The sequence below is a fragment of the Helianthus annuus genome, chromosome 6 (genome assembly GCF_002127325.2).
Source record: "Helianthus annuus cultivar XRQ/B chromosome 6, HanXRQr2.0-SUNRISE, whole genome shotgun sequence".
In the NCBI taxonomy this organism is placed as follows: domain Eukaryota; kingdom Viridiplantae; phylum Streptophyta; class Magnoliopsida; order Asterales; family Asteraceae; genus Helianthus; species Helianthus annuus.
This window is the reverse complement of record NC_035438.2, coordinates 49,224,877-49,241,746: the sequence shown is the minus strand read 5'-3', so window position 1 is coordinate 49,241,746 and position 16,870 is coordinate 49,224,877. Positions and strand designations below refer to the sequence as shown.

General features: G+C 36.2%; 1 protein-coding gene across 1 annotated transcript; it reads left to right on the top strand.

Moving 5' to 3' along the window:
* Window positions 1-12,220: 12,220 nt before the first annotated feature.
* Window positions 12,221-12,988, top strand: LOC110944761 (protein PFC0760c-like). The gene has a single exon (XM_022186410.1). It carries the CDS (start codon window positions 12,221-12,223, stop codon window positions 12,986-12,988), a length of 768 nt encoding a protein of 255 aa, XP_022042102.1.
* Window positions 12,989-16,870: the final 3,882 nt, after the last annotated feature.

Genomic DNA, 16,870 nt, shown 5'->3' with positions numbered 1-16,870 from the left:
TAGTCTAATATGATCCAAATAATATTAGATGGTCACTAAAAAAAAGATCCGATATTGTTCGGATATTTGTTTCGCATTGTTTCCGTTAGTCGTTATTTGAACGCTAAGCTTGTGTAACTTGTGTGAATTGATGTAGTTATTGGTTTGGATGATACCCGAAGGTATCCTTATATGAATTCTATGTTAAACAGCACTTTTGTATGTTGCAAAAAGATTAAAAGGCTGATTTCTACATAATTTCTGCAGAAAAGTGTTTATATTGTCGCTTTTAGTGCTTTTCGGGCAATTTTTAGTGTTATTGGATTTCGGAAAAGTTTTAAATCAAACCCTTGCATTCCTAGTTAGGGTTTAATATATATTAGATGTTGGACTTTCGTCTGAGTCCTAAAGATGTCGTCTAGATGATTTCTACAGATCCTGAGTTTTCGTCAGAAAACTAGTTTACTAGATGCTTTTCTAGTAGTTTCGATGCATTGTTTAAACTGTTTCAAATGTACTTAATAAAAATGAATCATCTGCATCCTAAGTAAGTATTCCATGAGTATTCTAGCCACGAAATACGCAGTTCGTGTGTTCAAAATGCATAAAAATGTAGCTAAAAATGAGTATTTTAAGTGTAAGAAAGTTACCGAAAAGTGGCAGTTGTCACATGAAGTTCTTTCTCGGGCTACAAGTTGAGCAACTGCCCGATGGAATCTTCATACACAAGACCAAGTATGTGAATGATGTGTTGAACAAATTCAATATGCCCGAATCGTCTCCCATATCAACCTCCTAGCTTTGAATCATGGCATATGTCGGGATGAAAGTGGTAAGAAAGTGGATGAAACGCAATATCGGTCAATCATAGGATCGCTAATGTATCTGACAGCATCACGATCGGACATCAAGTATCCAACTTGCCTCTGCGCCCGGTACCAGTCAAGTCCTAGAGCATCGCACATGATGATAGTAAAGAGAATCTTACGGTATCTCAAAGGTTACCCTAGCACCGGCTTGTGGTATCCCCGATCCGGTGACTTCTCTCTAACTGCATACTCTGACTCTGACTTCGGGTGTTGTAAGTTGAATGCTAAGTCCACAACTGCTGGTTGTCAGTTCTTCGGAACTCGGCTAGTCACCTAGCAGTGTAAGAAACAAACTACAGTCGCTCTCTCGACTTGTGAGGCTGAATACGTTTCGGCTTCCAGCTGTTGTTCTCAGATCCTCTGGATCCAACAACAAATGAGGGACCATGGTTTGCAATTCTTAGACACACCAATTTATGTGGACAATGAGGCAGCCACTAATATCACTAAAAATCCGGTTCAACACTCTAAAACGAAACATATTGAGATTCGACATCATTTTATTCGTGATTGCTACAAGAAAAAATTGATTCGAATTAATTATATTCACACCGATGATTAGAGAGCTGGTTTTTACACTAGGGATGGGATTGGTACAGTACCCGTACCTATACCCGTACCAGTACCGAAAATACCGGTACCGAATTTGAACAAAACTAGGTACCAAATACCGTACCAAATATATAGGTACGGTACGGGTACGAGTACAGGTACTGGTACGGGTACTTTCGGTACAGTACCCGCTTGGTACCATTTTGTTTTTATTTACTTTTTGAGCACTTGTACGAGTACTAAATAGGTAAAATTGACATGAGTACCAATATAGAATGAGTACCAAATAGGTAAAATCGGTACGAGTACCAATACGATACGGGTACCATATAGGTAAAATCAATACGAGTACACTATAAATACCATAATATGAAATAAAACATAATACAAAAAAATTTTAAAGGTTTACATAGAATTCGGTACAAGTACCCGTTTTTACCCGTACCCGTACCAATACCGAAAGTACCGAATACCAAAATCAATAAAACTAGGTACCGATACATGTACCAAATACCTAAAATCGGTACGGGTACGGGTACGGTACGGTACGGGTATGAGTACGGGTATTTGGGAAAAAAAGCCCATCCCTATTTTACACAAAACCCTTTGATAAAACAAGTTTTAATTGTCTTTTGAAATTGAACAGGTTAAAGAATTTGTTTTCTGGGAGGGTGGAAGAGTGTGTGGCCGAGGCGGACGACGATCAGAAGTGATATGCGTCTTGTTGTCATGTTTTCTGTACAGTTTTCTTTACTGCGTTTCATAAAACCAAAAACACAAAAATATGTTTTTCATTTTAGGGGGAGAAAGTTTATAGAAAATACAAAAACATGATAAAATTTCATAAATACAAAAACATTGAAAAATCAAAAATGAGTTTTGATGTGAAAAAGAGGAAATGATAGTACATCAGTGGACGATCATAACATGCTAAAGAAATGGAGATTCAAAATGATTTTAAACAAGTCTCACTGATGATGTGTCAGTAGACTTCACACGACTAGTAGATTGAATTCGAGATATAAACCTAAATATCAATACTTACTTATCTCGTGGGGAACATCTCTCGGATATATGGGTAACCCCTGAAATCTTGTTTGAGAGATTGCCTGATTCTGAGATACTAGGTCTTTATACTGTTTGATATCTGGGGCATTATACCTGGTATTCTGATATTGCGGAACCAATGGCCTAGACCTAGTATAATACTTTACGCGCTTTTAAAGCTTACCCTCTGCATAAAAATTGATAAAATATCGAAAGATACAAATCAAGTGTAGTTGTAAAGAAGATTCCCAATGGGAACACACCGAAAGACGAGCCTTCATCTCTTTGATTGAACGGTAGTTCATACCTGAGCTCTCAAGGTCTCACCTGTAGGACTGAATCTAGGGCATTTTGATACGAGAGTATATTCTGAGGTGGGACACGCGAATAAGTTAAGTCTTTAAAACATTAATTCGTATTTCGAAACAATTGAAAATCTGTGTAGAAGTATAAGTGGACAACAATACTGACAATCAGAAGTGAATTTCTTTAAGATTTAAAGTAAAATCTAGATCAACGGTGTTCGTGATAAGTCTCAAAAACTGATATGATCCTCTTACACAAACTCACAAAAAGTTGTTTGTAAATATGTTTGTACAGTTTCCTGTTTCTTAAATCCAAAAAGATATCTGTTTGTTTAGACAAAATGTTGTAACATACAAAAAGATTTATCATTTCATCTTATTTTCGACAACAGACGTTGGGGATCTGATGATCAAAGTCGAACAATTCTAAACAAGTTGGATCATTTGGGTTGGATAAGAAAAAGTTTGAGAAAAGTGTTGGTAATTGCTTAGAATGTTTAAAAGTTCATTAATTTGAACTTAAAATGTTTCAAAATTGTCAGTGAGATCATAATTTGGTCAGCCAAGGTCATTAACTTGGACTTGGCAGGCTAAACAGTTGACCGGGGTCATTAACTTGGACTTGGTTAACTGAGTGTGTTGGTAAAAAGTTAAAAATTTGTAAAATTTAAAAAAATAAAAGAGTTTCACACGAGGTGCCAACTCGTGCGAACTGGCCAAACAGTGTCAAACAAGGCCATATCGCACGAACTCCTCAAAACATTTCAACATTCATCTCGCACGACCTGGCTCCCTCTATATAAAGGGGAGACCAGATCACGTGAAATCAATTCTGTTCACCACATCGCATCAGACACATCCTTCAAGCGATCTGAGAGATTTTAGCGCTTTCTGTGATTTCAAGCCTTAATCTTGTAATCGTGTGTTCGGAATCCTTGTATAAGTTGGTTTACTCAACTTATATCATGGGAAAGGTATAGCTTGATGATTAATTGAACCGAATCACATGAATTCGTATGAACATTGAACGAACAGGAATTTTGAACTTAGATCTAGGCTTCTAAAATGGACTAAATCGAACAATAATCATATCAATGTGCTCGTTTTGTGTTGTAGAACAGATCTATTGAATCAAATTCATGATAAAAACAACTTTTGAAAACATGCAAAAACACTGTTCATAAATATTGGTTCAAACGAGGTGATGACCACCAGACCGCACGAGATAGTCATATGAAGTGAATATTCCAGACCGTGTGAAATTGGCCAACTCTTTTGGCTTCACATCGTTTGAGAGTGGTCTGTTCGTATGAAACCAGATCGTTTGGATTTACCAGTTCGTTTGACCCCCAGGTCGTTTGGGATTGGTCAGATCGTTTGAATATCAGACCGTATGAATAGTCTTATCAGTTTTGGCACGAGGTCGCATGAAATAGCTACATCGCATGAGCCAGATAGTGTGAAGTTTAGTTTTGTCTTGAAAGTTGTGCAAATTGATTAACTTGTTTGTTTTTGTTTGTGTTTCAGGCATCAAACGTAGTATTTGAACCATCGCACAATATTTGCGTGTCTACGATGAAACTCTACCAAAGATGACTGTGTTTAAGGAGATTTTGCCGTTCATGAGACGTTTACCAATTCAAAAGGCTTTGACGGATCAACACAAAGTTTTCAAATCTCATGTTGCTCATTTCTGGAAGAATGCTAAGTATGATGACGTAAATGATGTGATCAATTCAAGTGTGAGTATATAGATGCTGAAGATAAAGAAATAATCATCACAGAACAGCTTGTACGAGAAGTGTTAGAGTTTCTAGATGACGATAATTCGCCAACAGGGTTTCCAGAAAGGATGGTCAAAGGTTGTATGCTGAGAATGGGTTATAACGGTCCACTAAACAACGCAAATTATCTGAAAGCATGTTTTATGAAGCCGTACAAATTTTTCATTCACTCAGTGATTCATGCGCTAAGTCACAGGAAAGGTGGATATGATGTGATGAAAGATTATCAAATATGTATTGTGACGACGTTGTACTAAACAAGAAATACAACTTTTCAAGAATTGTTTTTCACTACATGAAAGATAATATTACTTCTGGTAGTCGAAGTTGGGTGTATCCAGGGTTTGTGTAGATGATGCTGGATCATGGCTATCCAAATCTGGTGAAAGATGAACAAAATGATCTCATGCTATTGCATCACATGGATAATGAAACGTTAATCCGATTATCCAAGTATACAAAGAATTGGCCAGAACAGAAGAAAACAGAGTTGTTTGGATTCATCAAAAGTGATAAGTATGAAGATCCAGATCCTATAAATCATTTAAAGTTGATGAATTGTTGGTGCACTACATCTGTTGACTTCGCTTGGATCAAGTCTTAGTCTTAGAATGTTAGATTAGGGCACATTGTATGAGAAAATGTGAGAGTGTATGTGTTTTAGCATAAGGTTTCGCTCATAGGGTCAAGACTTGTAGTTTCGCTTATTTGATCATGTAGTTTCGCTCATATGGACATGTCCATATGAGCGAAACCTCAACCCTATATATAGGGGTCACATGAGCGAAACCTAGTAGCTGTGAGGTTGTGGTCTTGTATGGTATGGCGAAACCCTGCCAAATCGTCTCCAGAGCTTGTAAACTGTTATTAAGTGCAACAAACTGAGACAAATTAGTGAAATCAAGCTAAACAAAGACTGAATCAATGAACTCCACCTCTGATACAGTCTGAGCACTCTTCTGATCGACTCGTCAGGTCGTATAACGTTCCTACAAGTGGTATCAGAGCTCAGGAGGAAGAGTTCTTACAGTTTAGCTCGTTTTCGCTCGAAAATCTGATTTCTACACCTTCTTTCATCATCAGATCAATTTTTAACGGTCAAAATTCGCTCAAAATTTCACAGATGGTGCGTAACAGGACATTAACAAATCCTTGAAAGTTTGAGACCTAAATACGAACTAAAAATGGACTAAATTGCCCTTCGAATAGGTTCCGCTTTTATGGACTTTGTGTAGTTTTGCTCCAAATTGCTTGAGGTTTCGCTCTTGTGTCATCAGAATTGAGAGGTTTCGCTCATAAGACATCAGAGTTTCGCTCCAAAGTTCATCAAGGTTCCGCTTTTGTGTCACATTAAGTGAGGTTTCGCTCCAAGTGCATAACAGGGTTTCGCTCATACGGACAAACCCTAGTTTCGCTTATTTGAACATCATAGGTTTCGCTCCAAGTGCACATCAGCAGTTTCGCTTATTTGAACATAAGTGGTTTCGCTTATTTTTCCATTACAAGTTTCGGTCATTTGGACTTGACCTGATTTCGCTTATAGTGATATTAGGGTTTCGCTTTTGTGTCAACTCACATCTTGGGATTTCGTTTTTGTGATATTTTGAGAAAAAGATTTGTCAGGATTTTTTGAAAGATGACAGAAATGTTTAATGAAAAAGAGAATGAGTTTGTTGAAAGGTTAAATAGATATGGTTGGTATCATACGAGTATGTATGAACAAGATGATAAGAAGATTTGGACTCTTAGACTTGAAAGGTTTGCATGTCAAAAGGATGAGACCGTGAAAGAGATGGAAAGGATATTTGATTATTTGATGGACAAGTTAAAATCGTTTGAAATAAAATTGACAGATGCTGAAAAGATATCAAAGCTTGTAGATGCTTTACCTACCGAATGGGATGATGTTTTAAAGAAATTAAAACAAGAGCCAAAATTTTCAAAATTACATCCATCTGATTTCATCAGTAAACTTCAAAAGCATAGTTATGAAAATTCTGATAAGAAGAAAATATTGATGAATAAAAGTAAAGGAAATCTAGATGAATTGAATTTGGGAAATCTAGATAAAATCAATTTGGATGTAATTACTAAAATTGATAGAGGAATATGTATGTGTTACGCTGCAAAACAAAACATGAAATATGATGTTAAAAGGGTATGTTATATTGATGCAAATTTAAAACCTCTTGATTTTGTGAAAATTGTTTGTGCAGGAACATACAAGATAGAAACAAAGGAAATGTCAAAGAAAGAAGAATCTGTGAAGAATGAATCTTCAAGTTCTGATTCAGTATGCACCAAATGTGACAACTTTAAGACTGACAATGGCAAACTCTTGAAGGATGCGGAAAGTTTGACATCGGAAGTCAAGAAGTTGAAAGACGAGAAGCAAGTTGATATTAAACAGATTCTTATGTTTCAGGAAATTTGTGAGAGACTAAAAGTTGAAAATGACAAACTGTTACATAATTTGAACAGTTTGACATCAGAAAACAAAATTTTGAAAGAAAAAGAAAAAGAGTTTGAAAGCAAATAGAAATCATTAGAAGATGAAGATTTCTGGATAAAGCTTGAAAACAAAAAATTTAAAAAAAATACGAAAATTGTTGAAGATAAACTGAAAAATTTTGAAAATTAGAAATTAAAATTGGAAAAAGAATTTCAAAGTCAAATAAAAATTCTTGAAGATGGGAGAGATGTGTTTAGTAAAAATAACATCGAAAAGCAAAAAATGATCAATTATCATCTTGAAAAGATTATTCGACTTGAAAAAGAAGGTGAGCAAGCTCAAAAGAAAATCAACGAGCTTGAAACGAAATTGAAAGGTTTTGTGACTTCTTAAGAGTATTTGAATATTCCCTGTCCAAAACCGATCAATTCAATTCCAACAAGTGACGATGTCAGAATCTTTGACAATGTCAAAGTTGAAGATTGTGATGAGAAATCTGATGATGAAAATAAAAAAATTGAAAATTTGAAATTAAAAGAAAAATTTTAGAAAACTGTTCTGCAATCAACTGAAAAAGGTGAATGCTCTAAGCAAAAACCTTTGACGAAGAAAGTGGAACAAAAACAAAAGGGTAAAAATAGGAAAAATGTTCAAAAAGAGAATAACAGCTCATCAGATTGATCATCCAATCGAAATCAAAAACCACAAAAATTGAAAATTGAAAACTCAAAAATTGTTGGCAATAAGTGGTGCAGGTTGGACCACAATGCTCAAAAGTCAAATCCAGAAATCAACAGGAGAAAGGAATATCACCAAGCTAAACAGTGCATTGATCTGAGTATTTGGACTGAAAATGGTGATTGACGATAACAGAGTGTGTTACCGGTGTGGTTATCAAGGACACATTGTTGTTAACTGCCAGAATTGGAGTTATGAGATGAAAAGTTGCTAAAACTGTCAAATTAGAGGTCACATTGCCAGAGATTGCCCAAGGTGATCAAATGAAAGATTGAGGGTTAAGTCTCAAAAGTTGGCAAAGATTCCAGTCGACGTCAAGCCCAAAGAATAGAAGGTTCTAAAACCTAAAGTTCAAGATCAGAAAAGTCAAGAAAAGAAAGTTAAACTTTCATAGGGACAAAAAGATAGACTGAGAAAGAAGAGGAAAAAGGCGAGAGAGTATCTTGAGAAGATCTTCTCCTCGGGTTCATCTGTTGATAAAAATAAGAGTTCTGATGAATCGACTCCCTCAGTTGCAAAGACAAGCAAGTCGAATTCATCAGATGCAAATTTGAGGATGAAAGAAGAAAAGAAGAAGAAGAAAATGGTCGGCGATGAATCTGTTTCTGTGAAAACAGACAAGCCACATTCAGGCAACGAATCTGGTGTGGTAAAGCAAGAAGAGCCATGTGTTGAGGTAAAAGTTGAGAATTCTGATTTAACAATGGATGATGCAAATTTTCCACCATTGTTGAACAAGAATTCAAAATCACCCAAGGACCGTCAGGCTTGGGTGAATCTGTTCAAATAGAAAAACCTGACTTGCCGGAGTTCCCAGGTTGGTAAGCGTGGAACATGAATCGGCACATTTCTTGAGAAATTTCACTCTGGTGATTTTTCGTCTTACATGTGGTAAATCAGGGACATTAAGTTGTACTTGATTTTCTACAAGTGATGTTTGAGATCTAAAACTGAAATTGTAAAATCTATCATGTGTTTTGAGAGAACAAGATGATGAGATAACCCCGAACCTACAAATGTTTGGTAAACAAACTAATTTTTCCGGAAAAACCATTTTGATTAAAACAAACTTAAGTGTTTTGAAATCACAATGGGAAAATAGTTTGTTGAGAGGGGGAGTTCTGATTGTTTTTGCATGAGAATGGAGAATTGAGGTAATTCACAAAATGTTGTCAAATTTCATGTATAGTTTGTTTTCAATTTTTCCTAGAAAATCAAAATTGAAACATATTTTGATTTTAGGGGGAGTAATAAAATTTTGAAAAAGTTAAAAAAAATTGAAAAATATAAAATGAGTTTTGTTGCTAAAAGAGGAAATGATAGTACATCGGTGGATTATCACAACATGTTAAAGATTTGTAAAGTCAAAATTGTTTTAAACAAATCTTACTAATGATGTGTCAGTAGACTTCACACAGTTAGTAAATTGTATTCGAGATATAAACCTAAGCAAGTTTAAATGAAACTTATTTCGTGGGGAACACTACTTGGATATATAGGTAACCCCTGAAATCTCGTTTGAAAGGTTCCTTTTTCTGATATACTAGGTCTTTATACTCAATGATGTCTGGGGTATTATTCCGGGACTTCTGCTGAATGGAAGTTCTGACCTAGTCCTTGGATAATACTTTCCGCAAAATGCTTGAAACATAGCATAAGCCCTCAGCTGATTAGACAATAAAATTGATAATCATTGCTGTTGTAGCTAAAAAGATCCTCTAAAGAGGACACACTGAAAAGTTGAAGCTGATATCTCTCTGCGCATACGGAAGTATCGACCTGAGATCCCTCAGCCCTCGCATACCCCTTAATTTATATACAGATATCATTTGTAGTATAATCTCCTGTAAGACTGAACATTGGGATCTAGATACGGGAGTATATTCAAGAGGTGAGACACTCGAATAAGTTTACATGCTAAAACATTAAATACGTATCTTGAATCATTTAAAACCATGTGTAGAGGTTTAAGTGGACAACAATACTGGCAATCAGAAGTAAATTTGTTTTAAAATATGCTGATTAATCAAGATCAACGATGTTAGTGATGTGTCTCAAAACCGATATGATCCTCTTGCGCAAACTCGCAAAAATAGTGTTTGTAAATAGTTCGTGTCAGTATTTCTCTAAATTCAAAAATCCAAAAATATTGTATTTTTGTATAAAATGTGAAAAATTCAAAAAGATTTTTGACAACTGATTATGAAAAGCGGATTTTCAACATTTCAAGTGTTAAAACATGTTGAACTTGTGGTTTGGGAGAGAGAATGTGAAAATGTGAAGATTTTGAAATGTCTAAATGGTTCATTAACTTGAAGAAAAAAGTTGAATGTTAACCTACAAATTGACCTTCATAGTTTTTAAATGTTTAATTTGAAGTTTTCTTATTAGTGTTTGAGATTTGTGTAGGTGATGAGCTGAATAGAGAAAAGGCCAGGATATAATTTCAAAGGTGATAACAAATTCTAGACAGCGATCCCAGTTCGATGATAGGGGGAGTCTGACGAGAGTTAGAACCAGAGAAAGATCCGGGTACATGATTCCAGGAGTAGTTCCTGAAGAAGACCAATCAAGATTGAAGAGTAGATTTGTCATGTTAAAGAATCTTACTAAAGATTCCGTCAACATCCAAGGGGGAGTTTGTTAGTGCAGTTATCTGTCGACTACATCTTCGTTCGAGTCTTAGATAGTTAAGAGAAGCCCATAGATTGATCAAGACTGAAGAAGTGCAGACATGAAGTTGCCAAAGACTTGATGAACGACTTGTCAACATCTGAGGGGGAGTTTGTTGGTGCACTACATCTGTTGACTTCATCTTGGATCAAGTCTTAGTCTTAGAATGTTAGATTAGGGCACATTGTACGATAAAATGAGAGAGTGTATGTGTTTTAGCATAAGGTTTCGCTCATAGGGTCAACACTTGTAGTTTCACTTATTTGATCATGTAGTTTCGCTCATATGGACATGTCCATACGAGCGAAACCTCAACCCTATATATAGGGGTCACATGAGCGAAACCTAGTAGCTGTGAGGTTGTGGTCTTGTATGGTACGGCGAAGCTCTGCCAAATCGTCTCCAGAGCTTGTAAACTGTTATTAAGTGCAATAAACTGAGACAAATTAGTGAAATCAAGCTAAACAAAGACTGAATCAATGAATTCCGCCTCTGATTCAGTCTGAGCACTCTTCTGATCGACTCGTCAGGTCGTATAACGTTCCTACATGAATGATGTTGAAATGAAAGAAAAAAGTGCAATTGATGAATTAACAAAGTTAGAAGATTTCTGTGAAACACGAAATGATTGGTATACGAAAGAAGAAAAAGAAAAGAAGAAAAAAGGTGGAAAGAGAACTCTGAAAGTTCAAACTGAAGAAGGATCATCTTCTCAACCACAAAAAAAAAACATAGAAAGAAAGCGGTTGAAACTTTGCTGGTTGATGAACCAGAAGAAGATGAAATAGAAGCTAACGTTGAAAAAGATCTAGAATCGTTATCTCCTGAAACTGAGCAATTGATGAGAGATATTGATGATACTTTGGAAGCTAGGAAATCAACTAGTAAGGTGGTAGTTGATGATAAAGAGAAGAGTTTATCTGGTGCAGAAGATAATGTTGATGTTCAAGTTGATCGTTGGATCAAAGAAAACTATAATCCAAAAGATAGAGAGAAACAAAAGAAGAGAAAGAGGAGTTCGTGTGACGATGATGATGAAACGTATGTTCCACCAGAGGATGTTCAGATTGTGAACTCACCATCTTCAGGAGGCCAAAAGAAATCTACGTCAAGAAAATGTGTCGCAACTCCAGCCGCACGAAGGTTAAAATTCAAGCTGAAATTAAATCCACCATAAGAACCACATCAACCATCACCAGAACCACAAACTAAACCACCATCACCACAAAATCAACCACCATCACCACCACCACAACAACCATCACCTGATCATTTACAATCACCACCATAACATCATACTTCATTACCCACTCATGAACAACCACCAATAACACCACAACACGTCCTACAAACACCACCAATCACACAACCTCAAATAACATCACCTCACATTCAACAAGCACCACCAATCCCACAACCACCAGTTCATACTACTCCTGGATCATCTAGTTTTGAAAATTTTCCACATATTCCAGAGAGTACAGTTCTTGAAGGGCTTGATGATTTTAGTTTTGTAAATGATGATCTTGTGAAAAAGTTGCAAAAGAAGGTGGATGAGGTGTTAAGTGAGAAAAAGAAGTTAGAAAAACGTGTCAAGAAAAGGCTGATTTGGAGGAAGAAAAGGCTCAAAGGGATGAGCAGAATGAGTATTTGAAGTTGAAAAATAAAGAATTAGAAGCCAAGAATGCTAAGAAAGAACATGAAGAGTATATGTTAAAGAAAGTATTGGAAGATTTGATTAGTAAGTCGATAGAGAAAAGATTTGAAGAAATAGAACTTACGGAAGTTAGAGCTAGACGTTAAGCTGAAATAGAAGCTAGAATGAAAGATAAGGGTAAAAGTGTTCAAGTTGAAGATGTTGTTCAAGTGACTGAAAGGGCAATTGTTCCATCAAAAGTTCTTGAATCGTCTATTCCAGATCCTTGTCCAATAACTTCAGTACCTGGTGAAGAAGATGAAGAAGACGAAGATGATAATATGAAAGATGATGCAGATGAAGTTTATTCTGTTCATAGTGATAATGACGATGATGGAAATGATGATGCTGTTAAAGGAAATTCTGGTATCAAAGTAACTGAAGCGTCACGTGAAGAGAATATTGATGATTATCTTCAAGACAATGCAAACGAAGAACCAGAAAATGCAGGAGGAGAGGGGGAGCATGATGATGCTGAAAAAGATGATGAGAATGTTGATCAGGGTACAAGTTTAATTCTACATCTTGAACATGATGTAGAAGAAGGAGAGATATTGCATACTTATACTAGAGCTGAGATAGTTAAGATGATGGTTATTGAAGATAGTGAGTTTCACTTCAATTTTGAAGAAGAGTTGAACAAGTTTGATATTAATCATCAACCTGAATATCAGTACAAGTATGTTGAAGAAGCTGATAACTATGATAAAGTGGAAGTAGAAGACTGGAGCGATGATGATCAGTCTGAGAATGTTAATGTTGATACTTCTAGCTTTCCAACTCTTGCAGAGTTATTCAGTCAAGCGAATGAGGATGAGCTGAGAAGAAAAGTTGCTGAAAGTGTTAAGAATAAAAGTTTTCAAGAAATGTCCAAAGAAGAACAACGCGAATAACGAAAGAAGTGGTTGTACAGAAAGAAAATTCAAAACACCACTACAGTATTACAGAATGGATAGAGATGTTTCTCTCGGTGATATCATAAGCTGGGGTTACTTGCCACAAGTCAACGCTTATGCAATTAGAAGAGAATTTGGCGTTCAATATTTCGAATATATTCGAGATATAATGTCTTTGCCTTGGTGGGATGTTGAAGAGTTGTCCCAGGTCATAACATTGTCATATCTGGTCAGAGATCATGATATGCCAACATGGGGCTTGATGAAATTTGAAGCATTCAGAGAATTTAAACACTGGAAGCCACGTTATCCTAAGAAAGTCAAGAGGATGGATCCAGTTACAGGTATCGAAGAAACAATTCTGCAAATCAAGAAGCCCAGAGTTATAAAGAACATTCCATTGCCAAAGATGGAACATACGTTCTGTGAAGGGTTTATATGTTGGGTTTATAGTTGCATAACGACAAAAGCAATAATTGAGTACAGGGTTGGGAATGAAATCAGAAATATTCATCTATATGATCCGATGTCGATAGTGAACTGTTCTGCAAAGGATATTGAATGTTTGTTTGTTAACAAGATTGGGTATAAGGCAGATGATAAAGATCAAGCTCTACAATTTCAGAAAGTTGCTATGATATGTTTTTTCAGGAAGGTATAAACTCTGAAAATATGTGGTTATCAAGTTGGAGAGAGATTGAAAGAGAAGAGGCTTTGAAAGCAAAGAAGCTAAAAGAAGAGCGTGAAGAGAAAGATAGAATTGCTAAAGCTACATGTGTGCAAAGGTTAGCTGAAGAGTAGCAGAGAGCTGCTAAGGAAAATGAAAAGCTCAGGAAAGCGTTGTTGAAAAAGCCGAAGCAAAGAGAATAATTTTTCAAGTCTTTGTGAAGGATGTTTTTGAAGACAGGCTGACTGAAGACTGCGGCAATATCCAAGGGGGAGTTTTTTGATGCATAATGTCTATCACCTGCGTCATCAGTCTGTATGGTGTCATGTATATGTAATAGTTTGAAAAAGTTAAAGTTTATGTATTGTGAGTCCAGGTCACACGATCTGAATGTTTCAGGTCGCACGAAGTCGTGTCATCCAACTCGTGCGGACTGGAGTAGTTATTTGGTGCGACCTGGTAAACCAATAAATAGGTTAGTTGTGTTCTTCATTTGTAACACTCGTAGAATTCTGAAACGAAGTGCTATCGGATTCTCTCTATACGAAAATGTTTATAATCAATGAAGAACATGTTTAAAGTGACTTTCTACTCTTCTACTCCTATTCTAACACTGATTGACGGTTTTTAGTCTGATTCCGCCTCTCTAGAAACCAGATTTGACTCTGATTGATTCGTTTTGGACGAATCCTCAATCCTACACTAAACCATTCCCTTAACCCCCGACCTGGTAGCTAACATATCTCCATATAGACCGTGGAAATATGAATGGTGTAAATCTTTTATTTTATATAGACAGTAAAATAACGCTAAGACACCACAGACAAATGATAAGGAAGTTTCACCTTCCAAATAAGAAACTAGTTATTAAAGTCATTAATTCAAAACCAAATAAAAAGTGAGAAAATATAAAAAAAAACAAAAGTATTACACTAAATGTTTGTCTTCACCAAGTGATGTAAGAGACTTAGGCAAACATGGCCTTTGATTGTCAAGAACTCTTACTATCAATCTTGGATCTCGAGACTCCTACACACACTCTATGATGGATGATGGATGATGGTAGTTGATGTGGGTGTTGTGATGGTGTTGGAGTGTGGGTGAATTGGGAGAGAGGTGGTTTGTCAAGGGATGCCTTTGAAATGAACCAAGCACCCCTATTTATAGCCTGCACAGAAGCCCGGACACGACCCTATGTCCATCCTCTTTCTCTTTCTTCATTTAATGTAGTTTGTCTGTATTAGTTGACCATGTCCCCGTGTCCGCTGGGCACGGCCCCGTGTGCAGAAGCGAATCCGTACTATCAAGATTTGCATGGATTTGCGAATCTTACCGTTGACCACGACCGTGTGGAGCTGGGCACGCCCCCGTGTTGGGAAATAGAAGCTTCTACAAATTTGTCCTTTCTGCAAACACTTGGTCACGCCCCCGTGTCCGCTGGGCACGGGGCATATTCACCCTTCTGTTGTTCTGTTTTTACTTGGGAAGATGTTGTCGAGGGGTCGGGCATGCCACGTTTATTCCTTTTCTTGTATGTATGTTAGATTTAGCTGTATTTTTGCTTCTTTTGTTCATTTACGCTCATTTAACCCTGAAAATACAAAAGGAAGACAAAAGCACACCTTTTCCAACATTAGTACTAAAAAAGGTTAGTTTTATGCCTCATTTAATGTAATTTATATGTTGCATTTTACACACATCAAATACCCCCACACTTGAATTTTTGCTGGTCCTCAAGCAAAACTCTTTATAATGTGGCTTACACACCCAAATGGAATGGGTAGAAGAGAAGGTTTTGTGCTTGTCTAGAGTGTCGGGATTCCAAGATCTTTATTAGGTTCTATTTTTATATTATTTACAATCCTATTCGTTATAATTTATTTAGAACATTTCATAAGAGAAATTACTTATTTGGGCATAACATGCCTCTTTAATATTCCATTCATATACAAGTTCACATACCTCACGGGGGATCACTCAACACTCGGCCGAAGATGTATTTTTGTGAAACACTCGAGACTGGCACGGATCTTACTTCTACCATATGCTTGCCAAGCAATCAATCCTCCTCCTTTTTTACTATAAACCTTTGTAAATATCAAGAGGACTTTCGGGAAGGGTTAGGCTTAGGTTAAAGGTAGGTGGTTTTTGGGTTAGTGGTTAGTGGAAAAAGGGCTAAAAGGCGAAAAAACGTCGGTTTTAGTAAAACATTTTTTTTTGTGACTTTTTATTCAACCGAAGTATTTTTCAAACAAAGTTTCTTTTCAAGGAACTTGTTTGTTTATTTTTATACTTCATCATTTTTTTTTAATAAGGAATGTCACATGGAAACTCAGATTTTTACTAAAATAAGGGGGTTTAAAATGAAAAGGGTTTTGGTGGGTAAAGGGTGTTTGTTTTGGGTTTAGAAATGAAAAGGTTTAGGGTTAAATGGGTTAACTAGGGGGATTTTGGGTAGGTGGTAAAAAAATAATGGTGTTGAAAAAAAAAGGGTTAGTCCTAATGCCTCCGTTATTTACTTACTCGGGTTTAAGTTGGTAAGTACCGGAAATTTATCATCATGGCAAGTTCTAGAGTCGTAAGAAACCAAACGGCTATTTACACAAGAAACGAAACATGAGCATTTAGTTTAAAGATGTGTATTTGTATGCTCAATAAAGGCTCAAAACTCACTTTTTGTGGGAATGGGTTTTTATGCTCAATAGAGTCGTAAGAAACCAAACGGCTATTTACACAAGAAACGAAACATGAGCATTTAGTTTAAAGATGTGTATTTGTATGCTCAATAAAGGCTCAAAACTCACTTTTTGTGGGAATGGGTTTTTATTGTGATCAAGTATCTATAACCAAATTTTAACTAGATTTGTCATGCCATTTCATAATTTTCTTATGTTGGTTCTTTTTATCGCGACGCTATCGGTTGTAAATTTATAAAAATATAACCTTTTTAGAACTTGTTATTCCCGATTTAAACCAAGACAAGCAAAAAAATGAAAAGTTTTGAAAAAATTTGGGTTGTTTAGCGGTTCCAATACAGTTTTGTGTAAGGCTTGTAATTAGGACTTGCAAAATTCAAGGTTTTAGCATCCCCCTACACTTAAATTACACATTGTCCTCAATGTGTCCCAAAAATAAGTTTTTAGGTTGATTAAATGTGTAAAAACGTGTGTTAGACAAAAATTTTCTGTTACCGGGCACTTGGACTCTGGCCG

Excerpts from the sequence above, each read along its gene's own strand:
- LOC110944761 (XM_022186410.1), top strand. The coding sequence starts at position 12,221 with ATGAAAGATAAGGGTAAAAGTGTTCAAGTTGAAGATGTTGTTCAAGTG.